The 27,467-nt window shown below is 47.1% G+C and overlaps 1 protein-coding gene across 1 annotated transcript in view; it reads left to right on the top strand.

Annotated features, from left to right (window-relative positions):
- The window catches only part of NUP88 (nucleoporin 88), a 262,426-nt gene extending 239,438 nt beyond the window's left edge, over window positions 1-22,988 (top strand). The window contains exon 17 of the mRNA XM_085649559.1: window positions 22,746-22,988. Within this exon, the coding sequence (XP_085505685.1) occupies window positions 22,746-22,809 (64 nt within the window). The 3' untranslated portion in view covers window positions 22,810-22,988. The remainder of the gene's footprint in view (window positions 1-22,745) is intronic.
- The last annotated feature ends 4,479 nt before the right edge of the window (window positions 22,989-27,467 follow it).

Raw genomic sequence — 27,467 nt, 5'->3', positions numbered from 1 at the left:
CGGGCTCTGCTGAAAATCGGCAGCGGAACAGACACTAAAACTTCAAGTAAACCAATGCATGAAACTAAATTGTCTTGTATGCAGAGTATTGGATCAGAATACGCTGATATCTCGATAAGGCAAATCAGAGCAGGAGTAGCGCATTTTTTTTATTGCATGAGGAAAGTCTCCGGTATATGCAGATTTTTGGCCCACGTGTTCTAGAAGCGTCTTGTTTTCATCGACGTTTAGTGGCGTAATTTTACCCACAACTAGAAAGATTTCTGTGAAAGTAGTAGTTGGAACTAAAAATAAAGGTGCATTGCATGTGGATGAATTTTTCCGATCTAATTTTCTGTTAAGCAACCTAATTTGTGGACAAAATGTCAGATTTTAGCTTGAAAACCAACATACAAATAACATTGGTACAAAGAGTAATAATAATAGTTTTCTCAGGTATTAAGAGTCATTTGCAAAAGAAACATTTCCCAGCTTCTCACCACCATCCAAAACAGCCACCCCTGACAATATTACACAACTTTTTTAAATTGCTCTGGACATTCTGAAATTAGCATTATAATACAGGCACAGCTACTTTGACATCCTACAAAGTGTAACGCAGTGTCACACACAAGCACACTCCAGCCATTGAAATGTCACACATATGCAACCTGGAACCTTGGCAGCGATGCATGGGGCCCCTCCCCCCCTCTATGTACTTTGCAGGGGTGCCCCCTCAAGTCTTGTTACACCACTGAGGCATGGGTACTAAAGAGGGTCCCTAAAGGCTGCAGCATGTATTGTCACCCTAAGGGACCTACCTCTAAACTCATGCAGACTGCGTGAAATGGCGCAGCCAAAAGTGAAAGCACGACATGGCACACACCCTGTGTGCCATGTCCCCGGACACTGCATGCACTATATGTACGTCACTTCTACAGCAGGCCTTACAGCCCTAAGGCAGGGTGCATTATATTAAATGTGTTGACATAGCTGCTTGAGCAGATATGTCCCTGTGCAGTCTAGTTCAATTACTAGATGGTACAAGTGAACCGGGAAGCCACCTAAAGTACATTTGCTGGACACTGGTCATTGCAAGCTTTCCAGCTACATGATCGCTTCACTGAAACATATGGTGTTTGTCATCAAACACATTGTCTTAATAAATCCCTGCTGACGCAAGTAGCGGACTTATTAAGAAATGCACCAAGAGGGCACCTTAGATGTGTCCCCTGAAAACCTACCTACCTCTTAGTGTACTGGCTGACTAGTGTAGACCAGCACTTCGCAAATTGCCAGCAATCTCCCTTGGAGTGGAGGAGCTACTCGCTTGCAGGCACCAAACAGCAAAGCCTGGTCCACCGCTCTGCTGCTCCCTGGTCATAACGACTTAGCAGCTGCTCAGGAAGAGGTCACCGTGCTCCAGGAAGTCAGGTCTGTCTCCCCGCCAAGTGAGAAGATGCCAGGACCAACTGGAGCAGTCCAGTACTAATAGCCGGGGTACCAAAACCCTTGCAGCAACCAAAGCCTGTTTTCGTCCAATCCGGAATCCCAACGACTTCAAGACCGAGCAGCTGTCGGGGGGCATCCGCACCGCAGAGACCCACTGCAAGAGTGGCCCAGCTATCTTGTTTTTGACCCCTCAGCCGGTGAGACTGACAACGGTGAGTGCTCGTGACGCACAAGCCCAGCTGACCTAACCACTCTGCACCCGAGCGCCCCAAAACCGACTGTCCTACCTTGCTCCCAGGGCCCTAACGAACCAAGCCCCCCATTGGGAGCTCCTGGACATGTCCTCCAGTCCCCCTCTGCAGCCTATTTGTAGGTGGACCCCCCTCTCCTTTGGTGTAGCAAACAAGCTACCAACCCAACCTGCACCTCTCTACCTGGAGGCTCCAGGGCAAATATAGACTAACTGCTGGTGGTTGTTTGGACCTTGGCCCCACTACCACCTCAAGTCCAGAATATGACCCCCTGTAACCTCTTGGAAGTGATTGTCAGCAGTATATGCCTAGCTACCTCTTGTTTGAGATGACTTTTCATCCACATTCTTGCAGTGTGCAAGGGAAATGTCATCTGTCAAAACTACAGGTTTTAAACTCTATAAGGACTGTCTGTGGCAGATCTTCATAAGGTTTCCTGTGGTCAAACAACCTAAAGGCCTGGAATGATTTTGCGTTGTTGAACTCAAAGGCCATACGAGACTCCCCAGGCAGTCATCAACCACCTCCAAGCTATGGCAAACCTCCTGTCATCATCTTTGGGATTCATTATTAATGTGCCAAAATCACACCCGATTCTTTCTCAGACATTCACCTTCAGCTGAGCCGTTCTGGACACCATAAGGTTTAGTGCCTTTTCTCTGGAAATTCATGACATTCAGGCTATGATCCCGATCTTTCAGCTTCTGTCTTGGATTTCAGTGAGGTCAACTCTGAGGCTGCTTAGACGGATGGCCTCCTGCTTCAGGCATGCCTGATGACACATACAAGCTCTGTAGTAGAATCTGAAGTATCAGTGGACCCAACATCAAGGGGACCTCTCTGATCACGTCCAGATCTCGTCGGAGACAGCAAAAGATCTTCAGTGGTTTACTGGCCTGTAATTGGGTTAGCAGCAGACACCATCTTCCTACCCCCACCCAGAGTTGACAGTGGTGACAAATGTATCCCTTCTGGGCCGGGGCAGTCAGTGGGTAGAGGTGGAGATCAAAGGCCTCTGGCCTCCAGCAGATGCCCTGCTCCATATCAACCTCCTGAAGCTTAGGGCCATCCGTTTGATGTTGAAAGCCTTCCTTTTAACAAAGGTAGACTGGTGCAGGTGCTTACGGACAACACCACCGCCATGTGGTATTGCAACAAGCATGGCGGTGTAGGCTCCTCGACCCTGTGCCAGAAGTCACTGCACCTCTGGAAATGGCTAGTGTACCACCTGGCCAGATCTTTGATTACCAGAGCGGACAAGCTCAGCTGTCAAAAACTAGCGGATCACGAGTGGCAGTAACACCGGGAGGTAGCACACGTTTTCTTCACTGAATGGGAAGAATAACCTTGGCTCGATCTATTTGCCACTGCAGAGAAGAAACCGGGACAGCAGTTGGAGTTTCCAAGGTGTTTCTCGCTAGGAAATGCATTCTTTCTAGAGTAGAACTCAAGACTCCTGTAAGCCTTTCTGCCTATACCACTCCTGCCAAAGCTCTGAAGATGATCAGAAACGTCTGGTCCCAAGTCATTCTAAAGTCCCCACATTGGGCTCAGAGCATATGGTATATAGAACTCTTGAGCTTGAGGATCTGTCCTCTGATAATGCTGACCTTCCAGGAGGACCTGCTATCGCAACAACCGGGCAGAGTTCTGCACCTGGGCCTTTGCAATTTCCACCTTCATGCATAGAGATGGAGCAGCAACACATGTATACCTTTGACCTTCTTCTGGAGTGATTGATGTCGTCTTGGCAGCAGGGCGTCTCTCGAAAAAAACTGTATGTTCGAGGCATATGAGCTGCAGATTATCGCCATCTGGTGTTGGGCCTGGATGTTTGCAGTTTGTTTTTCTACTTGGACAGTCTTTGGAAGTCACGAGTTCGGTGACTCCTCCTTCGGTCCGTACTGCGCATGGGCTTCGGCTCCATCCTCAGATTGTTTTTTTCCGCCATCGGGCTCGGATGTAATACTTCGTGCTCCGGCTTCGAACCTTTCCAGTTCGACCTTCGACGAAAAATCCTCGTCCATCGAGATTCTTTAGACTGAATCGGCTTCTTCATCTCTCTCTTCGGCACTTCCTCGATTCCAGACATCGGCGGCGGCCTTCGGGCCTATCTCGACTCCGGTCTCGGCCAATGGAAAGGACTCCTTTTAAGAAGTGCCCGAAATGTGGGTCTAAATTTCCCCACACCGACCTCCATCAGGTGTGCAACCTCTGCCTCTCTCCCGAACACGAGGCCCGAGACTGCCCCGCCTGCAAGTTTTTTCGATCGAAAAAGACTATTCGGGATCGACGAGCTCGACGCACCATGGCGCACTCATCGACCTCGGCTCCACCTGACATCTTCGGAGAAGACACCGGAGCTTCAGGACAGCAGCACACCGAGCAGGAGGAAGATATCGTCAGCGCTTCCGAGGCCGACGACTCCGACGTGGAAGAGATCACACCGGCGCAGAGGGTCGTAAGTACTCTACCCCCTCCCCGTCCCTCGCCCATACCGAAAGAGACTCCGGTTACCCCTTCGCCTCCGGGCCTAGGGAAAGCCAAGCATACTGCTTCCATCACCCCACCTTCGGGCCCGGTGAAAAAGCATCACAAGTCTCCTGGCGGCTCGGGCTCGAGCCAGCCTCCTAGCGGCGCCGACAAACATCCTTCGGCGCCGAAGAAAACAAGTTCCGTTCCGAAGCCATCGGTGTCGAAACCTGGCCTCTCGGTGCCGACCAAACACAAATCCCTCGGCACCGACGCTTCCGTGTCGAAGCCTGCCTCGGCGCCGACTTAAAAAATCGGACACCCCGAGAAAGCACGGCACGAATAAACCGACGAAGCCTTCTGTTCCGAAAAGGTCGGCACCGATGGACGAATCGGTGCCGGAGGAGCTTTTCGCACCGGATCCTCTTCAAAAGACTTTAACAAAGGATCCAAGGACTGGACATTTAATGTTGTCTGTCAAGAAAAGACTTTTGGACAAACCAACTCCTCCTCCACCACCAAAACGGAAGGACTCTGCCACATCCCCGTTCACAGTACCCTCCCCACCACCTCCACCTCCTCCTCCTCCACCTACTCCACCTCCTCCACCCCCTCCATCTCCTCCCCCACATTCTCCACCCTTGCCTCACCGGTCTCCAACCCTGTCTCCAGACCCTGATGACCACGGAGATCCATTCTATGATCCCACAGATGCCCCGCAGGACCCTACTCCTCCGGGAACACCTGACCCATGGGAGGATTATCACAATCCCGATGTCCCAGATGTGCCTCAGGATGATCTCTATCCATCCAGACCGTCTCCACCAGAGGACTCCCTGGGGTTCCACCACCTCTTACAACGGGCGGCACATTACCATGGGGTGGAATTACACAGTGATCCAGTTGAGGAAGACTTCCTACTTGACACATTTGACATAGCAGATAAATCCACCGCTATATTACCCATGCTTAAAGGGGTGACCAAGCATGCTACAGAGGTTTTCAAAGACCCCGTTGAAGCTAGGGTCTTAAACCCCAGAATAGAAAAAAAGTACAAGGCAGCCCCCACGGATCCTGTCTATATTAAAGGACCTGCGCCCCTAGACTCACTAATGGTCTCCACAGCTAGGAAGCGCTCCAACTCTCAGTCATCTGGTGAGGCCCCACCACCTGATAAGGAGTCCAAGCTTTTAGATGCGTCAGGCAAACGCACTGCCTCCCAAGCCGCCAATATGTGGCGCATCGCCAACACACAGGCGCTGCTGGCAAGGTACGATAGAGCGCACTATGATGAGCTGGAGGCTCTCATACAGCATCTCCCGGACAAATATAAGAATAAGGCTCATGAGCTAATACAAGAGGGGAAGATTATTACGAATACCTCTATCAAATGCGCACTTGACGCAGCAGACACGGCGTCCAGGGCTATAAACACCAGTGTCCTGCTTCGCCGTCACGCCTGGCTCAGAATTTCAGGCTTTAAACCAGAGGTCCAAGCATCTATTTTAAACCACCCCTTTGACCAACAACACTTATTTGGCCCAAAAGTAGACGAAGCCCTGGAAAAAATGAAGAAGGATACGGATACGGCAAAGTCTATGGGAGCTCTGCAATCACAACCTCCTTTCGAGGCTCTGGCAGAGGTTACTCTTCCGATAACACCTCCACTTCCTACAAGTCCCCTCCTCAAAATACCTTCTCAAAGGGCTACCAAAGAGGTGGATATCGAGGGAACAATAATAAAGGCAGGGGCAAAACCAACACCGCCCGTTCTGCCACACCGCCCACACAATGACTTTCCCCCGCTCCCCCCAGACCATTCCACTCCGGTCGGGGGCAGACTACAGGACTTCCTTCACACCTGGGAAGTATTAACATCAGACAAATGGGTAACCCAAATTATTCGGTTAGGGTACTGTCTCGAACTCACTTCTACCCCCCCCAAATATTCCACCCAGACACCGTGCCATGTCACAAGAACATACCACACTTCTGAAACAAGAGGTACTCTCCCTCCTGCAAAAACACGCAATAGAGCATGTACCCGTTGATCAGCAAAATCTAGGGGTCTACTCTCTGTACTTTCTCATACCGAAGAAAGACGAGACACTACGGCCCATTCTAGACCTCCGGCCCCTAAATGCATACATACATTCAGACCATTTTCATATGGTAACTCTTCAGCAAGTTCTCCCACTCCTCCGTCAGGGCGACTTTCTCACTACACTGGATTTGAAAGACGCATACTTTCATATCCCAATACACCCGGCTCACAGAAAGTACCTCCGATTTGTGGTGGACAACCAACATTATCAGTTCAAGGTTCTCCCCTTCGGGGTCACAACCGCACCACGGGTGTTTACCAAATGCCTGGCAGTAGTGGCAGCACACCTCCGAAGACAAAACATTCACGTCTTCCCCTACCTGGACGACTGGCTCATAAAAGCCGCATCCTACCACCAGTGTGTACAAAACACAAACACTACCATACAACTACTCCACCAACTAGGCTTTACGGTGAATCACCCAAAGTCCCACTTGATACCCTCTCACACAAAGCAATACCTCGGTGCCACTATAGACACCTCAAAAGCTGTAGCCTATCCCAACTCAGCCAGGATCGCAAGCATGCAAGCCCTGCGCCAAAAGTTCCTTCTTCAACACTCTCTCCCAGCAAGAGTGTTCATGAAACTAATAGGGATGATGGCATCTTGCATTTTCATAGTGCCTCATGCAAGACTTCACATGCGTCCACTCCAAGAGTGCCTAGCACGCCAGTGGAACCAGGCCCAGGGACAGCTGACGGATCTGGTGTTGGTGGACGGTCGCACCCATCGCTCTCTGCAGTGGTGGAACACCACAAACCTTTCCAAAGGGCGACCGTTCCTGGACCCGGTTCCTCAGGTGATTCTAACAGACGCATCGCTCTCCGGCTGGGGAGCGCACCTATTACACCTCACAGTGCAAGGTGTGTGGACGCCACAACAGATGTTACTCCACATCAATCATCTGGAGTTGTTGGCGATCTTTCTAGCCCTCAAATCATTTCAGAAACAAATTTCAGCCAAGGCAGTCCTAATTTGCACAGACAATATGACTGCCATGTATTATATTCAAAAACAGGGGGGGGACACACTCTCCCCAGCTCTCCCGCTTAGCACAGAGCATATGGAGATAGGCGATTCCACAAAAAATCTTTCTCCTGGCACAGCACGTCCCAGGCATACAAAACACCATGGCAGATCTGCTCAGCAGACAAACGCAGCAAATGCACGAATGGGAACTGCATCCACAAGTTCTTCACCCATTCTTCCACAAGTGGGGGCATCCTCAGATAGACCTCTTCGTCACCCACGAAAACAAAAAATGCCCAAGCTTCGCCGCCAGATACCCACACCCATTGTCCAAAGGCAATGCGATATGGATGAACTGGTCAGGCAAATTTGCATACGCCTTTCCACCTCTCCCACTAATTCCATTAGTAGTAAGGAAGCTACAACAGCACTCCCTCAGACTCATTCTAGTAGCTCCAACATGGGCCAGGCAGCCGTGGTACACCACACTACTACAGCTCTCAGTGGTACCACACCAAAAGCTGCACCTGTCCCCATGCCTCCTAACCCAGAAACATGGCGAAATCAGGCACCCGGACCCAGCTCAGCTCAACCTTGCGATCTGGCTCCTGAAATCTTAGAATTTGGATACCTTAACCTTCCCCCTGATTGCATAAACATTATCAGGGAAGCCAGACGTCCTACCACTCGAGCATGCTATGCCGCAAAGTGGAAGAGACTTGTTGTTTACTGCCGTAACAATACAATCGACCCCTTAGATGCATCCATACAGCACATCATATGCTATCTGCTCCATCTTCACAGGTGTAACCTGGCATATTCATCCATACGTCTACACCTAGCAGCAATTGCTGCTTACCTGCAAAACAGACAGCATTTATCACTGTTCAGAGTGCCTGCTATTAAAGCCTTTATGGAAGGCCTTAAAAGAGTAATTCCACCCAGGGCACCACCTTCCCCTGTATGGAATCTAAACGTAGTTCTTACAAGGCTAATGGGCCCGCCTTTCGAACCAATGCATAAATGTGAGCTACAGTTCCTCACTTGGAAAACAGCCGTCCTCGTAGCTATCACTTCCCTTAGAAGGGTTAGTGAGATACAAGCGTTCACTATACAAGAACCCTTTTTACAGATACATCACAGCAAGGTGATACTTCGCACAAATCCCAAATTTTTGCCCAAGGTCAGTTCCCCCTTCCATCTTAATCAATCGGTGGAATTACCGGTTTTTTTCTCGCAACCTCAATCTGTTGCGGAAAGGGCTCTACATACACTTGATGTTAAAAGGGCTTTACTGTACTACATACAAAGAACGCAACCTTTCAGAAAGACTGAACAGTTGTTTGTCTCCTTCTCTCCACCGCATAAGGGCAACCCCATCTCTAAATCAGGGATAGCTAGGTGGATCGTAAAGTGCATACAAATTTGCTATCAAAAAGCAAAAAGAACATTATCTGTTCCACCTAAAGCCCACTCTACAAGAAAGATAGGGGCTTCTATGGCGTTTCTAGGGAACATACCCTTAGATGACATCTGCAAAGCAGCCACATGGTCAACACCGCACACCTTCACAAAACATTACTGTGTAGACGTGCACTCTAAACAACAAGCTAGTGTGGGCCAGGCTGTACTAAAGACACTTTTTCAAACCACTGCAACGGATACTGGTGGTCGCCGCTAAGGTTGGGTACTGCTATATAATCTATGCAAAAGTGTATAATCTGCAGCTCATATGCCTCGAACGGAATATGCTACTTACCAGTATGCATCTGTTCTTGGCATGTAGAGCTGCAGATCTATACACGCCCACCTGCCTCCCCGGCTACCTGTATCCGTTCCAGTCTATCTTATTTAGATACAACACACATGGGTTTCTTACTATTATCACTACGCTCCATCTTTTCCCTGCTGGCGAAAAACAATCTGAGGATGGAGCCGAAGCCCATGCGCAGTACGGACCGAAGGAGGAGTCACCGAACTCGTGACTTCCAAAGACTGTCCAAGAAGAAAAACAAACTGCAAACATCCGGGCCCAACACCAGATGGCGATCTATGCTAAGTGTACAACTCTGCAGCTCTACATGCCAAGAACAGATGCATACTGGTAAGTAGCATATTCCTTCTGTTGATCACCAAGTCTAGTCACGGCTGTGATGCCACACCAGACCTAAAAACTGCACCCACTTTGTACCCACTTTGACGTTTCAACATAATCTATCTTTATCTGTGAATAGTCCCTGGCACCACTATTTTGTGTAACTTGCCATATTTTACTTTTTTTAAAGACTGCATTAAAGTGCACCCAAACCTTGCAAGTGGTGCATGAGCCAAATAATCACGTGGCCACAGAACAGATTTTGCTACCTACATGTGAGTTCAAAATCCAGTACTTGGTCATGCATGGCCTCGGTGTTTACTTTTCAAACTAACCCTTTTTTACATGTCATTACTGCATCTCACGTGAAGTAAATCAGCTGTAAGTATACCTTGAAGCAGAAAGGTCTAGCTGCATTGTGTTAAGATTTAAAATATTTAACTTGTGCATAATTCCATGTTTGAAAAACATGAGCTTAAGTATCATTGAGGAGAGCCTGACTCACACCTGAATGCAGTGTAGGGCTCTATGTAATCATAGGCAAAGGCAGATAGCCAAGATCTCTGCTCACCATAGAGGTTCTCAATATGACATTGCTTTAGCAACAGAAAGATTGGGTATTTGGAGAGGGCCAGATACGTACCTCATGCACTCTGTGTTGCTCTTTCCCTTGTATGCTTCCCTGCTCCAAGTTGCTCTTCTCACTGTGTGGTTCTCCATCTGCAAAGCACTCCTGCTCTCCGTGATGCTCTCTGTCACTCTTGTGCTTTTCTCTGCAATCCCCAACTGCTCCATGCTTCTTTCTCCCTCCTGTGTTTATCCTACCTTTAAACTCTCCCTCCTCCGCGCTCCTTGTTGCTCTCTCCCTAAGAGGCTATTAGACAATCGCTCATTCCAAAGACTTCCAGTTCCCCCAGGTGGTCCAGACAATTGGCAACTCAAATTGGGCCCAAACAAAATGGAGCTCCGCAGCTGAGTTGCTGGAAATGAGCAGACAGCTTAGCTGTTTTGGGGTACTGCGCCCAGGAGGTGAGTGGAATGTTTGATGGGTCCTTCCATTCTAACTCACACCATGTGCTTGGTCGGGGGAGGCCCCAGTGGACCTCGGCCCCTTCTCTCACTGAGCACTCCAAGCGACAGTCCACCATGTCCCGGACAGCAAAGGGGTCCCTCTCCTGCAGTGCTACCTGTCACGTATTTGCCGCATGATGTCTCCAGTGGTGTATCACTATCAGGGCAAATGCCAGTTGCGCCTCCGGAACGATATCTGTAATATAGCCCCTGGTGGTCATCTCTCAGACAAACAACTAATTAATCGGCAACTAATTAATCTGAAGGCACCACTGTGGAACCAAATGAGCCAAGGTTCATTCAGGGCTTTTAAGGCTACTCTAACTACATGACTAGACTTGATAGATCTTCTATTGATCAGTAAAGAAAGCAACATAAACCCTCTAGGAGCTTCTTGTCTGCTGCTCCCACCAATGTGTGAAAAATAATTGACTTCACCATGTGGCATAAATGTTCACTGCGGAAGGGAAAATTCTTTTCCATGCCTAGGTTTGGTAGACTTAGATGCTACAGAATTAAAGCACCAAGCAGCAATCTGTGAAGAAGGAATCTTAGGAGATCCACATAGAAATAAAGGACCGGAAGCCCTAAAACTGTAATTTGGTTGTACCACCACCAGATTTCTTAATATGAGTGCGATACTAGTGTCTTGTTTCTTGAACAGTATCAAAGATTAATGTAAGCATTCCTCCCCAAGCAATAAGTGCGACGGGTATGCCCAGATGAGTTCTGTGTTCACTGTGCCACTGGGCTCAAATGATACCTCACTGACCAGGTCTAATTAGGTTGAAACCAGTCTGGGTTTGTTTGTATCTTCATCCGGAGGGTACTTAATTTGAAAGTTCAGCTGGAGTGCTCTTATTGAAGCAGAGTCAAGACTAATGTGCATACGATTGGTCTCGGTCTAGAGTGGCATGGCTGGTGGGAAACGATGGACTGGGAAAGCAGCCCTGTGATTGCCAGTGGCAGAGAGTAATTGAGGCATTCCACCCATCACTTTTTGTAGTTTTCTTTCACAACAGTCATCAGACCATTCATCATTTCCACTTTTTGGAGCATCTATAAATTTCAGTAAAACATCAAAGGATAACTTGATTGCTACTACATGAAATGTGGCCCATGTAATTACCAGTGACTAAGATTAATTCATGCAATGCACCCATCTTTTTTTTTTTTTTCTTTTCTATTTTTCCTTTCGTCGCAATGTATTGAGCACTGAATCCAACACATTTAATTTCTCCTTTGGAGCATCCTTTTCGCTTCCTTGCTATTTCCTTCCTTTGAGAGTCGAAGTCTCTTGCCTCCTCTTTAGCTTTCTATTTTTTCCAGACAGTCCGTTTTTTTCAGGTAAGATGTTACATCTTTTACCCTTTGTCCTATTACTTTGTGTTGAGGAAAGTCAAAGCCCATAAAGTTGCTACTTTGTTCTAATTAATAACACTCAAGTGCTTAACTTTCATTTGAATAAGTGAGTGGCTACTGTTTTCGTGCTTTAGCTGCCCTCTGGCTGCTCAGGCACCTATTGAAGTTGCTACTTTCCCTCTGTCTAGAGCATGGATTCCACACACCTCCGTTTATTATGGCCAGTGTCCTGCCCCCTCCCTTCCAAGAGGCAGATAGGGCTTGCACGAATACTACCACAAAGCTGCCTACACCAGCGCTGATGGAGGTAGATAGATGAGCTTCAATGCTTCACTACTTAACGCTAAGGAGACTGACACACCCTTTGATGCTAGAGATGGAGCATATGTACCTCTCCTTGCTGGGTTTGGTTGCTTTGTGTAATGGGCAGTTTCACTCCTGCTCCTTAAGCTTTTAGTTCTCAGCTGAGATGAGTAGGGCCTCCTCTGTCTCATCTTCCTACTGAACAATAAATACAGGATCACCAGGGCTATTTTTGGGCTGCAAATTCCATTCTGACCATGGACCTGGCCCTCAATGGGTATTTCAGTTGGAGCTAGGGCAAGCAGACACACCCCAGCTTCTGCAACGCCATCCCTGACCTCAGCGCCCCCAATCGCCATTGACTCCAAGCACTACATCTTCCGAAGGGATCTTAACTTCCATCTCAATGACTCTAGTGACACCAACACTGCCTACCTCCTGGAAAGCATGAGCAACATTGGCTTCAAGCAACTTGTCACCGACCCTACCCACTTTGCAGGACACACGTTCAACCCCATTTTCACATCCACTGACAGTCCAGTACAACCACGTCTTGCAGCTCTCCTGGACCGACCACCACAGCATCCACTTCACCATCTCAGCACCTACCAACACTAGCACGATGCCCCCCCAGCTCCACGCAAGAAACTGTAAAAAAAAAGATATCAGAAGACCAGGAACAATGCTGTCAACTCCCACCTCCCAGACACAACATTCAACCCAGAACAAGCCGCAAAAATTTTCTCCTAGTTGATCATAGTATGTGCCAACACAATCACCCCCACCAATCCAGCCAAATTCAAAGAACCTGCCAGAAGAGCCAGCTGGTTCACTGTAGAGCTGAAATCTACCAAATGCAACTGCGGACAACTAGAAAGGAAATGGTGCTCCAGCAAAGAGACAGGAGACCAAACCACTTTCAAGACAGCACTCAACCACTCCCACTGTCTCCTGAAAGAAACAAAGAAAAACACTGTAGCAGATCGCATAGAAGCCAGCACAAACCGCAGCGAGGATCTCTCCATCATTGTGAAGGAATTCTCCAGCCACGCAGCTGCTGAGAATGACATTACCCCCTCCCAAGAACTGTGCGACACTCTGGCAGACTTTTTCCACAGCAAGATCTCCATCATCTACGAAAACTTCAAACCCCAACCCCATACCGCCAACGGCATCAGTCTGCTCACACCAACTAACACAATCCCAAACACCTTCTCACCCAATGAGACCCTCTTACAGCTCAAGCCACAACATCCACCATGAACTCTGGGCACTTAGGAGCTCCCACGGAGCCCTCTCCCCGCCACATCTTCAACCTCAGGAGCAAGACAATTGGTGACGAGCTCAAGAAAGTTCTGAACACCTCCATCATCTCTGCCTCCTTCCCTGACGACTGGAAACCCGCTGATGTGAGGCCCCTCCTGAAGAAACTATCTGCCGACACAGTAGAACCGTAGAACTACCGGTGCATCTCCCTGCTCCTCTTTACAGTGAAGGTTCTCGAAGGCAATCAACCAGCAACTCACAGAACACCTAGAACACAACAACCTCCTGGAATCTTCTCAATCTGGATTCAGGGCCAATCACAGCACCAAGACAGCCCTGATCACAGCCACTAATGACATCAGGACTCTCCTGGACCAGAGCAAAACAGCAGCCACCTTAAACACGTCTCCCATCACATCTTGATCAACAGACTCCACCACATCAGTATCCAGGTAGATGCCCTCAAATGGATACCCTCATACCTCACAGGAATAACCCAGAGAATCCGTCTCCCACCGTTCACCTCTGAACCCAAGAAGATCATCTGTGGCGTCACCCAAGGACCGTTCCCAGATCCATCCTCTCCATGTACATGACCCCCCCTCACCCCGCCCGGCCAACACAGTCAAATGGCACAGACTCAACATCATCTCTTATGCCGAAGACACCCAGCTCATCCTCTCGCTGTCAGAAGGCCCCTCACCCACGAGAGCCAACTTCCACAGATGCATTATGAACGTCACCGACTGGAGGAAGTACAACTGCCTCAAGCTCAACACAGACAAGACAGAAGTCCTCATCCTTGGGAACAATACCTTGCCCTGAACAACGAATGGTAGCCTGCAGAACTCTGCCCATCCCCGCCATTACAGACCACGCCCGCAACCTCTGCATCATCTTGGACAGAAAGCTATCTATAAAGAAGCAGGTAGATGCAGTCTCATACACCTGCTTCCACACTCCTAAGTATGCTCCACAAGATTTTCAGGTAGCTCCCAGTCAACAGCAGAAGGACCGTCATGCTGGCGCTCGTCACCAGCAGGCTGGACTATGAGAACACAGTCTATGTAGGAATCACCGTACGCCTCCTGAAGAGACTATAGAGAATACAAAACTAAATGGCTAGGTTCATCCTCGACCTCCCCAGACGAACCCACATCACGCCGCACTTAAAGATGCCAGTTCAAGATGTTGACCTGCGCATATAAAGTATCGGCCTACGTCAACAAACGCATGACCTTCCACCAACCGACCAGACACCTATGTTTTGTCTCCCTCTTCCACGCAGCCACCCCCGTATCTGCCAATGCAACACAGAGGACATTTTTCTCACACCTGGCAGGCAAAGTCTGGAACTACCTTTTCCTGCACCTCTGGACCGCCTTATCGCTCTGGGAATTGAGGAAAGGACTCATGAACCGGCTGTTCAAATGAACAGATAACCACGCAGTAGTAAGCAACTCCAGCGCCTCGAGACCCTCATGGGTGGTTTGCCACGCTTGATAAAATGAGTGTTTGATTGAAACAGCCACTTCATGGCCTGCAGAACCTGGCCCCCACAGGACAAATGCCCTTTTATGTTAAATCTATTTTGTGGTCCGTTGCAGTTATTGCCATCACAATCAACACAACACATAATGGGGCTCTAAATCTATCACAAATGTCACCAATAGAATCATACATCAAGAACTATTAATCATACCCATAATATTCCTCATTAATATAACTGCAGAACCAAGCAGTCCTGGGAAGTGGAAGGAGGACAATAGAGAGACCAACCCTAAATGAATACTAAACTTGTAGATTTAATTACACGTTCTCCATTTTCTTCTCCTTCAGTAAGGCCACCACCCTGAAAAACATCCCACACCCTTCTGGCACCAGGAACCCCATAAGCCAAAACAACTGTTTATAAATCTTGATGTCAATGAACAAAAACTAGATTGTCAAGAGAGAACTTTGCAGATTCTACTTGAGGAAAGAAAATTAATGCTCAATGGCATGTGTGGCTGTATTGGACATTCTTTGCATAGTCCTGCCATCTAGTGTTGGGTCCAGAGCTGTGCCAGTTGTTTTTCTTAGAAAAGTCTCTTGAGTCACGAGACCGAGGTGACTCCTACTCTCTGGGATACTGTGCATGGACATCGACTCCTTTGTTAGAATGTTTTTTCCCCGCCGTCGGATTTGGTCGTATGTGCCTCTGCTCCATGTTTCAACTCTATTCAGTACGATTCTTCGGTTCTTGTACGTTATTGTTTTGATCGTGCTTTTACTATTTGTGCTGCTTTTGAATTTCGGCGTTTGGGGTTCAACAAACTGCCCTTCGGGGCGCTGCCAGTTTCTGGCCTACACCCGCGTGTTCTCGTTTCCATCGAGGATGCCCTTCTGATGGAACGCACACCCTTCAGAATTTGCACACGTTACCTCGTGAAATATCCGCACAACAATTAACACCTTGTGTGCAACTTGTGTCTTTCGCGGGACCATCATGAGACCGACTGCAACGCCTGTATGTCCTTGGACTAAGAAAACCCTTCGAGGAAAGGGCTTGTCGATTGGGAATGTCTTGCAGAAGTAGAGATGACACCCCTGATATTTTCGACGGGAAGCACGCCTAGTAGGAGCCAGCTTCGGATGACACCCAATGCGTCTTCTCTGCTGATGAAAGCTCCGACTCTGAAGTGGAAATCAACATGGAGATGCGTAGCCTTCCCTACCCTGCTCCAATACCCAAGCAGGCCTCAAAACATTCTCATACTAGGTTGCTGGATCACCACTGCCTCCTGGTCATGGTCGGATGCGAAAGACTGTTTTGTATGCCCCCACCCTCTGGCCCGACACTGAATACAGATACCAAGGTCAAGCCTTCGGCATTGACCTCTTCAGACCAAGACCGACTTTCTGGATCGAGCTGGCAAACGAACACATCTACCTCGGTGCTGAGCAAAAGACTCCGTTCCACCATCACCACCCCTCCTTCCCCTCCCACACCTGACCCACTTGATGCTTCACCTCCAGGGTCACCAGGTACAGATGATGGGGGATTACAAGAGCCATTAGGGGATCCTGACCCATGGGACGCATATGACACTGATCCCCTTACCCCCAATGATCCGGATCTATATCTCGCTCATCCCTCCCCAAGATGCAACTTCTTTTCAACAAGTAATTGCTAAGGAAGCTGTTTTCCAAAATGTTGAGTTGCACAAAGAGTTCCTAGTACAGGACTTTTTATTTGACACCCTATCTTCCACACATAGAGACACCCAGTATTTACCCATGCTTCCCGGCATGATGAGGCATGCCTAGGACATTTTTAAAGACCCAGTCCGTGTCTGAGTTATCACCCCACGAGTGGACAAAAAATGCAAGGGAGCTCCTTCTGACCCACTCTAAATCAGGGGTTAAGTTCCACCTGACTCCATAGTTGCCACTACAACTCGTAACAGAGCTAACAGCCAGGCTACTTTGTATACTCAGCCTCCTGAAAAGGAGAGTACGCGAATAGATGCAGCTGGGAAGAGAGTTGTACAGGCAGCTAATAATTGGCATATTCTCAATTCTCAGGCCCTTCTAGCACGCTATGACAGAGTCCATTGGGATGAAATGGAAGAACTCTTGCTGTACCTCCTGGAAGAACACCGCAAAGGAGACAACAAATTATCACTGAAGGTCAAGCCAGTACCAATAACTCCATCCAATGTGCACTAGATTAAGTGGTTACAGCTGCTAGCGATGTTAACACCAGCGTGCTCTTTAGACACGCATGGCTTAGGTGCTCTGGGTTCAAACCAGAGATCCAGCAGGTAGTACTAAATATGCCTTTTGACAAAGAGCACCTCCTTGACCCACAAGTAGACACCACCCATGATGAAATGAAAAAGGACACTGACACAGCTAAGGCCATGGTAGCATTACACACAACAACTCCTAGAGGGTCCCTTCAATGCACAGGCTACAGGGTTGCATATAAATCCACCAACACAGATGCCCCCACATCTCAATAAAAACTAGGCCAGTCAGCCTACATTAAGGGCTATTTTAGAGGGTCCTTCGGAGGTGGAAACTACAAGGGAAGGGGCAGAGGTACCTCCGCACACGGAGCAAAACCCACTGCAAAGCATTAACTACCCAATCCCCCACTTCACAACTGCAACCTTTCCACCTAGTCTGGTAATCCAATGTCACAAACCAATGGGTACTAGCCATTATCCAACATGGCTATTGTCTGGAGTTGATTACCACATCATCCAACATTCCACCTCACACTCAGTTTATCACAAGATCCTCAAACAAGAAGTCAAAGCCCTTCTTCTCAAAGGGGCTATAGAACCTGTCCCACTTAAACATCAGGGATATATTTTCTATACTTTCTCATTCCCAATAAAAAGACGGGTCACTGAGTCCAATCTTAGATCTCCCACCCCTCAACCAATACATCCTATCAGACCATTTCCACATGGTTACTCTACAGGATGTTATTCCACTTCTCCAACAGGGCGACTTTATGGCAACACGAACCTAAAGGATGTGTATTTTTTTATACCGATACACCCTGCACATTACAAATGCTCCAGATTTGTTTATAGCAGGCAAACAATTCCAATTCAAAGTTCTACTGTTTGGGGTGACCACAGCACCTCAGGTTTTCAGAAAATGTTTGGCAGTAGTTGCAGCATATCCCAGAAGACAAAACGGTCACTTATTCCCATACCTGGACGATTGGCTCATCAAAGCAAGTATCTAACTACAGTGTCAACAATCAGTTGATGGTGGATCTACTCCACAGACTAGGGTTTGCAATACATTTCTCCAAGTCTCACCTTCAACCTCTCCAAATTCAACCTAGCTTAGGAACAATTCTCAACACAAATTTAGGGCTAGCTTATCCCAATCCCGCTTTAGTTCAGAACTTTCAGGTAAACTCTACCACAGTTCAAACCAAACACAGTTCGGACTGTCATGCGTCTGTTTGGAATGATGGCCTCTTGCATTGCCACAGTTCCCTACGCGAGGTTGCACATGCGTCCCCTGCAACAATGGCTAGTTCACCAATGGTCTCAATTATAGGGTCACCTCAAAGATCTAGTATTGATAGACTGCCCCACTCGCCGCTCTCTGCAATGATGCAACACCAACAACCTGCTACGAGGGCGGTCTTTTTTGTACCCTGTTCCTCACCTCACTCTTCTCATTACAGACCCCCTGGAGAACGGTCGGGGTGCCCATCTACAAGACCTCAGAGTACAAAGTCTGTGGGATGCCAAACATCAAACCCGACATATCAAGTACTTGGAGCATCCAGCAGTTTTCCCAGCACTAAAGGCTTTCCTTCCTCACCTATTTCACAAGATTGTCCTATGACAGCCATGTATTATTTACAAAAATGGGGAGGGGGGGGGGGGGTTCTCAACTGCCTCAGACCATATGGAACTGGGCTCTTCACCACCACATTCATCTCTTGGCGAAATATCTGCCAGGAGCAGATAACCATGTTGCAGACCTGCTCAGTAGGATGCAACAATAGACCCATGAGTGGAAACACCACCCACAAGTCTTCCTTTCCTACTTTCAAAAGTGGGGCTTTGTCTCAAATAGACCATTTCACCACAGCTAAAAAAAATGAACTTAGCCTCCAGGTACTCACACCCACTATCCAAGGCCAACACACTGTGGATGATTTGGTCAGAGATATTTGCCTACGCTCTTCCAGCTCTCCCTCTCATTCCATTTCTGGTTTGGTGACTCAGGCAAACTTCTCTCACCGTGATCCTGGTAGCTCCCACTTGGATGCATTAACCCTGGTTTTCAGCTTTTCCAGATCTCTCAGTAGTTCCGCACGGCAAGCTCCCCAACAGGCTGGACCTTCTAACTCCGAATCAAGGGCAAATCAGACACCCAGACCCCAAAACTCTCAATTTAGCGGTTTGACTCCTGGGGATCATAGAGTTTGGATAGCTTAATTTACCACAAGAATGTATGAACATTCTTAAACAAGCACGCAAACCCACAACTAGAGCATGTTGTGCTGGAAAATGCAAACTATATGTTTGCTATTGCAAGTTGATCCTATGAAAGCCAGGGTGCAGGGCATTATCTGCTACCTACTTCATTCGCAAAAGGCTAATTTAGCCTACACTTCTATTAGGTTACACCACACTGCAATGGCTGCCTATCTCCAAAATAGGCAGCATCTCACTGTTCAAAATCCCAGTCATTAATGCATTCATGAATGGTCTGAAAAGAGTCATTCCTCCTCAGGTTCCTCCAGCAACTTCTTGTAACCTTAACATTGTTCTAACCAGGCTCACAGGTCCTCCTTTTGAGCCTTTTTACTCATGCACCCCTCAATTTCTTTCAAGTGCCATTCTTAGTTGCCATTACCTCACTCAGGTGTGTTAGTGAGCTCCAGGTTTTAACCTTAGAGAAACCGTTATTCCAAATACATAGAGACAAACTGGTTCTTTGTACTAATCCAAAACTTTTACGTGTGGTAGTCTCTCAGTTTCACCTCAATCGATCCATTGAGCTCTCAATTGTTTCCCCTAACCCTCATTCAGTGGCAGAAAGAGCTCGTCCTACCCTAGATGTAAAAAGAGCTCTCATGTTCTACATAGATAGAACTGAAACATTAAGGAAAACAAAGTAACTGTAGCCTTTTCTCCACCTCATAAAGGCAACCCTATACCCAAATCAAGCATAGCTACGTTAAGGCTAAGATACTTTTACCCGTTACTCCCAGAGCAAATTCCACTCTTAAAAAGAGCTACTATGGGCTTTTTAGGAAACATTGCCTTAGCAGACATTTGTAAGGCAGCTACATGGTCTACCCCACACACAATTACCACTAGGTGGATGTTTTAGCACACCAACAAACAAGTGTAGGTCAGGCAATGCTACGTACCCTTTTTCAAACTACTGCAACTCCCACAGGCCAGCAACCACTTTACAGTCTATGCAGAGTATGTATATCTACAGCCACACATGCCATCAAACGGATAATGTCACTTACCCTGTAAACATCTGTTTGTTGCATTTAGTACTGTAGAATTTAGCATGGACATCCTTGTTCTTACACACTCTTTACACTCCTTACCACCCGCCTGCAAGAAAGCAATCTGACAAAGGAGTTGATGACCATGCTCAGTATCACCGAGAGGAGGAGTCACTCGGTCTCGTGACTCGAACGACTTCTTCCAAGAAAAACAACTTGCACAACTGCAGACCCAACACTAGATGGCAGAAGTATGCAGAGCTTGTGAATCTACAGCACTACATGCCAATAACAGATGCTTACAGAGTAAGTAACATAATCCTTTTCTTTTGAATGTCACTCTCATATGGGCTGGGAAGCCTGTAGATATTTCCGTAGCCTTCTCTGTCGGTACTTCTAGATCTTCATTAGGGCTGCCTTTTTTTTGCCAATGTCTCAGGATTCAGATAAAGGAGAAATAAGAGCTGGCAGCAGTCCAACTGCATCTTTCTTTTTGATAGCGGGCTTAAGAATATGTTCTCCCCCATTCAGCTGATTATTAACGTGTCATGTGCTTCAGCATTGTTCTTTTGGGGTTTAGTAGGAAGGCAGTAGGCCACCCACACTTCATGTCTCACTTTTTCTTTCTCAGCGCCCTCCATTTCTCTCAATACTTTATATATTTGCTCTAGTAGAACCTCAGATGGGATGTTTCCAGGGACAACCTAAACACTAAGAAGGGATCCTATCCTTAAGTTATTGAGCTGCTCTGTTTTTTCATCCAATTTAAGGGTCTCTCTACTTCTGTGCCTCTAAAGATCACCATGTATTTTCTGAAGTTTGTAGTAACAGATTGCTGCTCTTAACTCTCTTCTCCAGTTCACCCTCGTCCCTCCGGACTTGCCTCCCTGCCTGTGAGTCAACCCAGTTTCTTCTCTATCTCTATTGCCTTTTCTGCAGAGGCAATAGAGCACAGTGTTGAATGAGGAGATGTGTGCCATTTCTTCTGGTGTTAAGTCTGCTTCAGCTGCGGGCACCTCTGGCTGTTTGTCATGCTCTTTTTATTGTGGCACTCCTATGCGACTCAAAGAAGCCATCTATGCATTGCCTTCACCCCATCATGTCCAAGGAGCTAGTTGTGGCTCAAAAGATTGTTTGGAGACCTCTCGCACTCAGTGTTATATGGGCTTGCAGATGTATTTGGTATTATGATGCCACCCAGCGCAGTACCTCCTTGGTGTGCGTGTGTGCTCCACAGACTATGCTGAGCTCTGCAGCACCCTTTGGTTACAGGCTGTTTGCCTCCCGGGGGCCAGATTACCTTGGGCTACTCTAGCCACCATTTTTTACCTTCTCAGGCCCCTTTTAATCTTATCCTCGAAGGCACTCTTAACAGTCCTATCCCTTTGGTCTCCTCTGGCCCTTCTTGAGTGTACTCAATCCCAGCTAGCTTAACGATGCATGCAGGCCACTACCACATCTCCAGATCTCCATTCGTGAGTCTGGCTCTCTCGATGGGGGGGAATCACCAGGGAAGTTTGAAGAGGGCCCTGATGGTATCCCCATTAAAAATGTATCCATTCAGTTCTGAGGTGGCCACCACCTCAAGACACGCTATGCCTCATCCTACAGGACTATTGACCCACCCGGTTCCAAGTGGCTGACAGCAGAAGAGAGCCTTCTCCTTAGCTCCCAAGAGGCACGGTCATCTTGAATCATGGCTAGGTCTGACCATCACAATTTCCCTTTTAATGTGATATGCCTGTAATGTATTTTAGATTCATTGTTAAATCAACAGGTTTTCAGTTCAACACAATTCAGATACATCAACATGACAGTTCTTCAGCTTAACCTTCTCACTAATGAAGAAAAGCTAGACCATAATGTTTGTTTTCTCTTTTTTTACAAAGTCATACGGCGCAAACACTCAACTAAGTTCCATTTCTGTTGTTCTTTGTAAAGGAAGTTATTTTGGGTCTGTATGCCCTGTAAGGCATCCAGGAAATAGTGCTTGATACTGGTTCAGAAACTTACAGAATCTGTTGATCAAATTAATTTCAGAAAAGCCCACATAACCCACCCACCCACCCACTTACAAGCCCACCATAACAAGCAATAGAAAAACACAAGTAAGTGCAACATTAAGCTTTTTTTTCTTTTAGTACTCTGCCTAATTTCTGACCAACTCTTCTGTTAGGTTGTTTTCTTACCAGTTCAGCAGCAGGGCTGTGAAGTGGTGTTCAGGCAATATGGGCACAGTAAAAACTACTATTCATATGATGTTACTGATTGGTAGGATGAGTGATTATGAAAAGTTTGGGAACTGTATGTCAGTTTCATTAAAGAGAATCTCACATTGGTAATCCTTAACATCATACAAAGAATATATTCTTGTTTATTTTAGGAGTTGAAATAAACTAAATCTTTCCTTTTTCTTTACTTAATAGGGGAGAACACATACAAGCAATGGTAAAACAGATCAACGACATCCGAAACCACGTGACTTTCTAACCTGCCAATTTTGTTTATTATGTTTTGTCTTTATTTAAAAAATATGAGTGAGTACTTCATAAAAGAATATGTAAAGTATTTTTTTAAATACAACAAAGGATGCATGCAGTTAAAATTATGTAAACTGAAAAGAAATTCTTTGTACATAAAATAAAAGTGTAAATTTCACAGGAAACAAATGTTTTGGAATGGATAGGTGTATTTTCTATATATAAAGCATGTGAGAAAATGTACTGTTGGTTGAGGGGAGTAGTAACCTTTCTCAAGTAACTGCCACAGTCCTTGTTGTGGTCAACCAAAAACAGTCACTAACTTAATCTGTGCTTGACCCTCTGGTAGCTTGGGACAAAAGCAGTCGGTCTTAACCTATGTGTAAAGTATTTATGTAGCACTTCAACAGTAATTACATGAAAACACAACAGAAGAAAAATCCCACACTAATTTAAACAAGCATTGGCATAGCCAATAGGTCTTGCTTTTGGGACCTTATAAGTATTTAGTTATGCAGCATAATATCCTTGGTGTAACAACATCAACTGTTGCATGGCTAAGCACTTATAAGGTCCCAAAAGCGAGACCTATTGGCTATGCCAATGCTTGTTTAATCACAGATGTAATTCGGCGTTTTGGCACCGGCATAGAAAAGGGCTTGGGTGTATAGGCAAGTGCTGCGGTGGGTGGGAAAGTGCTTGGGTGGGTGGGAAAGGGTAGACTGCGGTAGATGAAAAGTGCTGGAGGCCGATGGCTAGAGGAAATAAGGTATGGCAGAAGGATAGATGGGAAGGCAAGCCAGGAGCATGTGCTACGGAATGCTTCTTCTATACCTGCACTCATGCTGAGACAACTAATGGATTGCCACTGCTTTACAGATGTATCTGTTAAAAATTGCAGTTGTGGATAACAGCATAATAGCATTCTACAAAAACACCAATGCAGTTCAGAAAAACAGGAGCTTGTACTGACATGGACCCCCCTATATCTGCACCGATGCAGGAAGAAACTTTCCATGCTTGGTAAGCAATAATTGAGCCACGTTCATTCCAATAATGAAATCTACTGAGGCATGGATTTGCAGGTCTCATAAACCCATATTTAAACAAGTCCCGCGCATCTTGCGTGCATTACCTCCAATCGGCTTTCAGTACCATTTGTATTGCCGGGAGATGCCTTCCTGACGTAGTGCGGAGCAGTTGGGGCAGACATCACAGGAGAAACCTGACCAGACCGCCAGCCTGGCAGCTGCAGTTCTGCAGCACACTCCTGAAAATAAATCAGGTTAGCCTCAGTAGATTGTCTATACCAAATAAAGAGCACAAACGAGCAGATGGGAAAGCGTAGGGCTTACGATGTATAGTGTCACACGGCTCCAGAAGCACCTCCACGGCCCATTCAGTGCTGAAATGCCTCATGCGGTGATACCGCAAGCCCGGGAGTAGTGAGCGAGTTGCGTGCGTGTGCGCGCACACAAAAAGGAAATTTTAAAAAAGCACAAGTGCGCTGCGCGTGCGGCAGCAGCAAAAGTGATCGTGCTACAGATAGCGCCTCGGGCGCTGATAGCTGGAGGCTGCACGTGAACGCAAACTCTAGGCCACAGTGGTAGCATTTTCTGAAGCCCTTACTAAAAGTCTCGGCCAGAGCACCGCATGCGCTGGCTCAGGCGAGACCTAACAATGTGTTTGTAGGATCCATAGGATGTTTTAACAGTACGAGCAGAGGCAGGTCCGCCTTTCATCAGACACTCGGAAAAACAATATTTCCACCCATTCAGTGTGCATTGTGGTGATCACTGATATCCAGAATGGTATATTCCTTACCATATCGATCACCCCCCCCCCCCCCCCCCCGCCCCTCTCCCCCAATGTTATGTCCCACGCTCTATTTGGAACCTTCAGGTGAAGCTCACTGTAGAATGTTGGTGAAGAGCTGCTTGAACGGTCGTGGTTGCTTGGAGGACTCTGTGAAGTAAACAAAATTACTTACTCTACTCCGCGTCGACTCTAACAAATACTTCAACAAAAGGAAGACTCAGAGGTCTGCGACCCCCGGCCTCAGAGGAAAGTAGCAAACTTGCAAACCAATCATTTACTGTTGCAAGGAGTGCAGTGCAGACCACAGTAAAAAGGCAGCCATGCTTCTCCTGCTGCCCCTGAACCTGTGGAGGGAGCAAGAAACACAGGAGAGAGGGGGTAACTGGAACAGGACATGAGGCGAAATGAGGGTAAAATAACTAAAGTTTGAGCAGGAAGAGGACACCACAGAGAGGAGGGTGAGAGAACAAGAGACAAAGACAGGGTGTGTGTGCATGAGAGACAAAGTTGTTAGAGAGACATCAGAGAAAGGTGTGAAGTAGATAATATAAAGGTGTGTAAGTAAGTCAGGTGAGTGTGATAGGAGATAAACACATAGAGAGGTGACACAGCAGGGAGTGAGCGGGAAACACGGGAGACACAGGATTACAGCATGAGAGATGTGATCTAGAGACACATTAGAAAGATGAGTGAGAACGACAGAGAGGGATAGACGTGTGTGACAAAAGGTACAGAGTTATAGAGAACGGAGAGGCAGGAGGAGGGAGGTGACAGCGTGTTGGAAAGACACTGTTCAGTGCTGGACAGGTAAGACCAGTGATAGAGGCGGCTGAGAAAGAGTGGGTAGACAGGCGAGAGTATACCGATACAGTCTGTTCAGAGAGAAGGCGGAGCAGATGGAGGGGGAAGCGTTGAGCGACGTGATAGATACAATGCAGTGTGAGAGACAGCTCGGAGATAAGGGAAGGCTGTTATGAGACAGGCGTGATGAAGAGACAGGTTAGAAAGATGTCTTGGTGAGTCAGGTAGGCGGATAAGTGGGAAAGTGATCGTGAGAGACAGAAGGGAGGCAGTGGAGAGGTGAGAAAGTCACATTTGAGTATAAAGATGGACACCGTTTGGAGAGACACAGGTTAGAAAAAACAGCTGGAGAGGCATGGAGGGGGGGGAAGGTGAGCGATATGTAGAGGATATTCTAACACACAGCTGCGAAAGACAAGGGAGTAATAGACATGGGAGAAAGGTGAAATAAAGGTAAAAAAGAAATGGAATAGGTGGGAAAGACAAATGAGGGAAGACATGTATTATAAGAAGATCAGTGAGGAAGAAGTCTATGATAGACATGAGGGATGAGAAAGAGACAGCAACCGGTGAGAATGACAGGTCAGAGAGATAATAAAAAGTTACACAACTCCCAAATAGCCGAGTAGAGGCATTTTGGTGAATTGGCGCCAATGCACCCACTCGGGTGATGGATAGGGCTTCATTGCAAAACAAAAGCTTTCTCACTACAATTTCTCTGATTATTTGAGTGAACTTTTCTGACGAAACCACTAGATGGCAGGATTTAAAAACTGTTTGAGTCTATAATGCTTTAGTATGCAAAAAAAAAAAACAGCGCTCGCCTCGCGCTGAAAGTTAAAAAAACAAGCGTGTGCGCCTAAAAAAGTGTCGGCAAAAGTGAAAGTGTTTCCCTTGCGGGAGCGAGCCAGGGGCACCATGTGTTTGTAAGTTAACATATGGTGTCAAGCTCGCTCCTGCAAGGTAATCGCCATACATGCACGTGTTGCCATTCAAGGCAATGGAACACGTGCACGTTTTTAAGACAAAAACCCAAGCGATTGCTAAAGGTCTTTTGCCTATACAACGCATGCGCTCTGCTAGGCGAGACCTAAAAAAAAATATTTAATTTTAATAAATTGTTTGACACCAAAATAACAATTCAAGGACATCTAATCACTCGAGGCCAGGGCAAACTCTAAAGTTATGGCCGACTGCGATGGACCGTGGTTCAGATACACAAAGCTGATTAGGCCCAGTCACCATTTACCTTTGGACTTTTTTGTTGAAAAAAAAGTCTGAGAAGGCAAAGCAACTCGCTGTGTCTGAGGAAGAGGAGGTGGTGTTGTCGGGGAGCTGCTGGACGGAGCCACGGTGAAGGTTTCTTTGTTCAGACTTGGTCTCATTTTTGGAAGTCGACAATCTCCAGCGAGGTGATGCTGCAGGTGAAGAAGGCTGGATAACCCTTCTGCGAGGAGCCGCTGAACAGGATGTTCTTATGTGGAAGCACAAAGTCAGGCTGACCCGCAATGCAACTTTGGCGGATCAGGGAGGCGGTAGGTCCTGGTCTCCTCTCTGTCACTTTTTAACAGAAAACTTTTCAAGTCTCACATTTTGGATTTGGGCTATCTGGGCATATTCAGCGCCACTTCTAAAGGTCCAGGACTACAGGGTCACCAATTGAAGGGTCAGGACTCACTCAGGCTGGGTACAGGTGCTGGTTCAAGGTGGTTAAAGCCTTTTTTGTCCCTGAGGCACTGATCAGGAAGCCACCCAACTAGGCATTGACATCACTCTGGTAGTAGTGGGTTCAAGCAAAAAAGCTGATCTCAAGTAGCAGGCTTCTCTGAGGGCAAAAGGCAGGCAGCAGGGCAGTCCTCTGTGTAGTCCTCAGAGGTCTACACATGTTCAGAAGTGAACTGAAGAGTGGATCTGAGGGGCCTAATTTTATACGTCATGCCAGCTTTGAGATGGGGGAAATAAATTGAAGCCCCCACACACATACACGCTTGGTGTTGGAACGTCCTTCCTCCCTGTCCTGGACCCAGTATGTCTGGGGACTCAAAAGGC

This window comes from Triturus cristatus, chromosome 3_2 (genome assembly GCF_964204655.1).
Source record: "Triturus cristatus chromosome 3_2, aTriCri1.1, whole genome shotgun sequence".
Taxonomy (NCBI): Eukaryota; Metazoa; Chordata; class Amphibia; order Caudata; family Salamandridae; genus Triturus; species Triturus cristatus.
The sequence above is the reverse complement of the archived record's forward strand: the minus strand, read 5'-3'. Positions and strand labels throughout refer to the sequence as shown.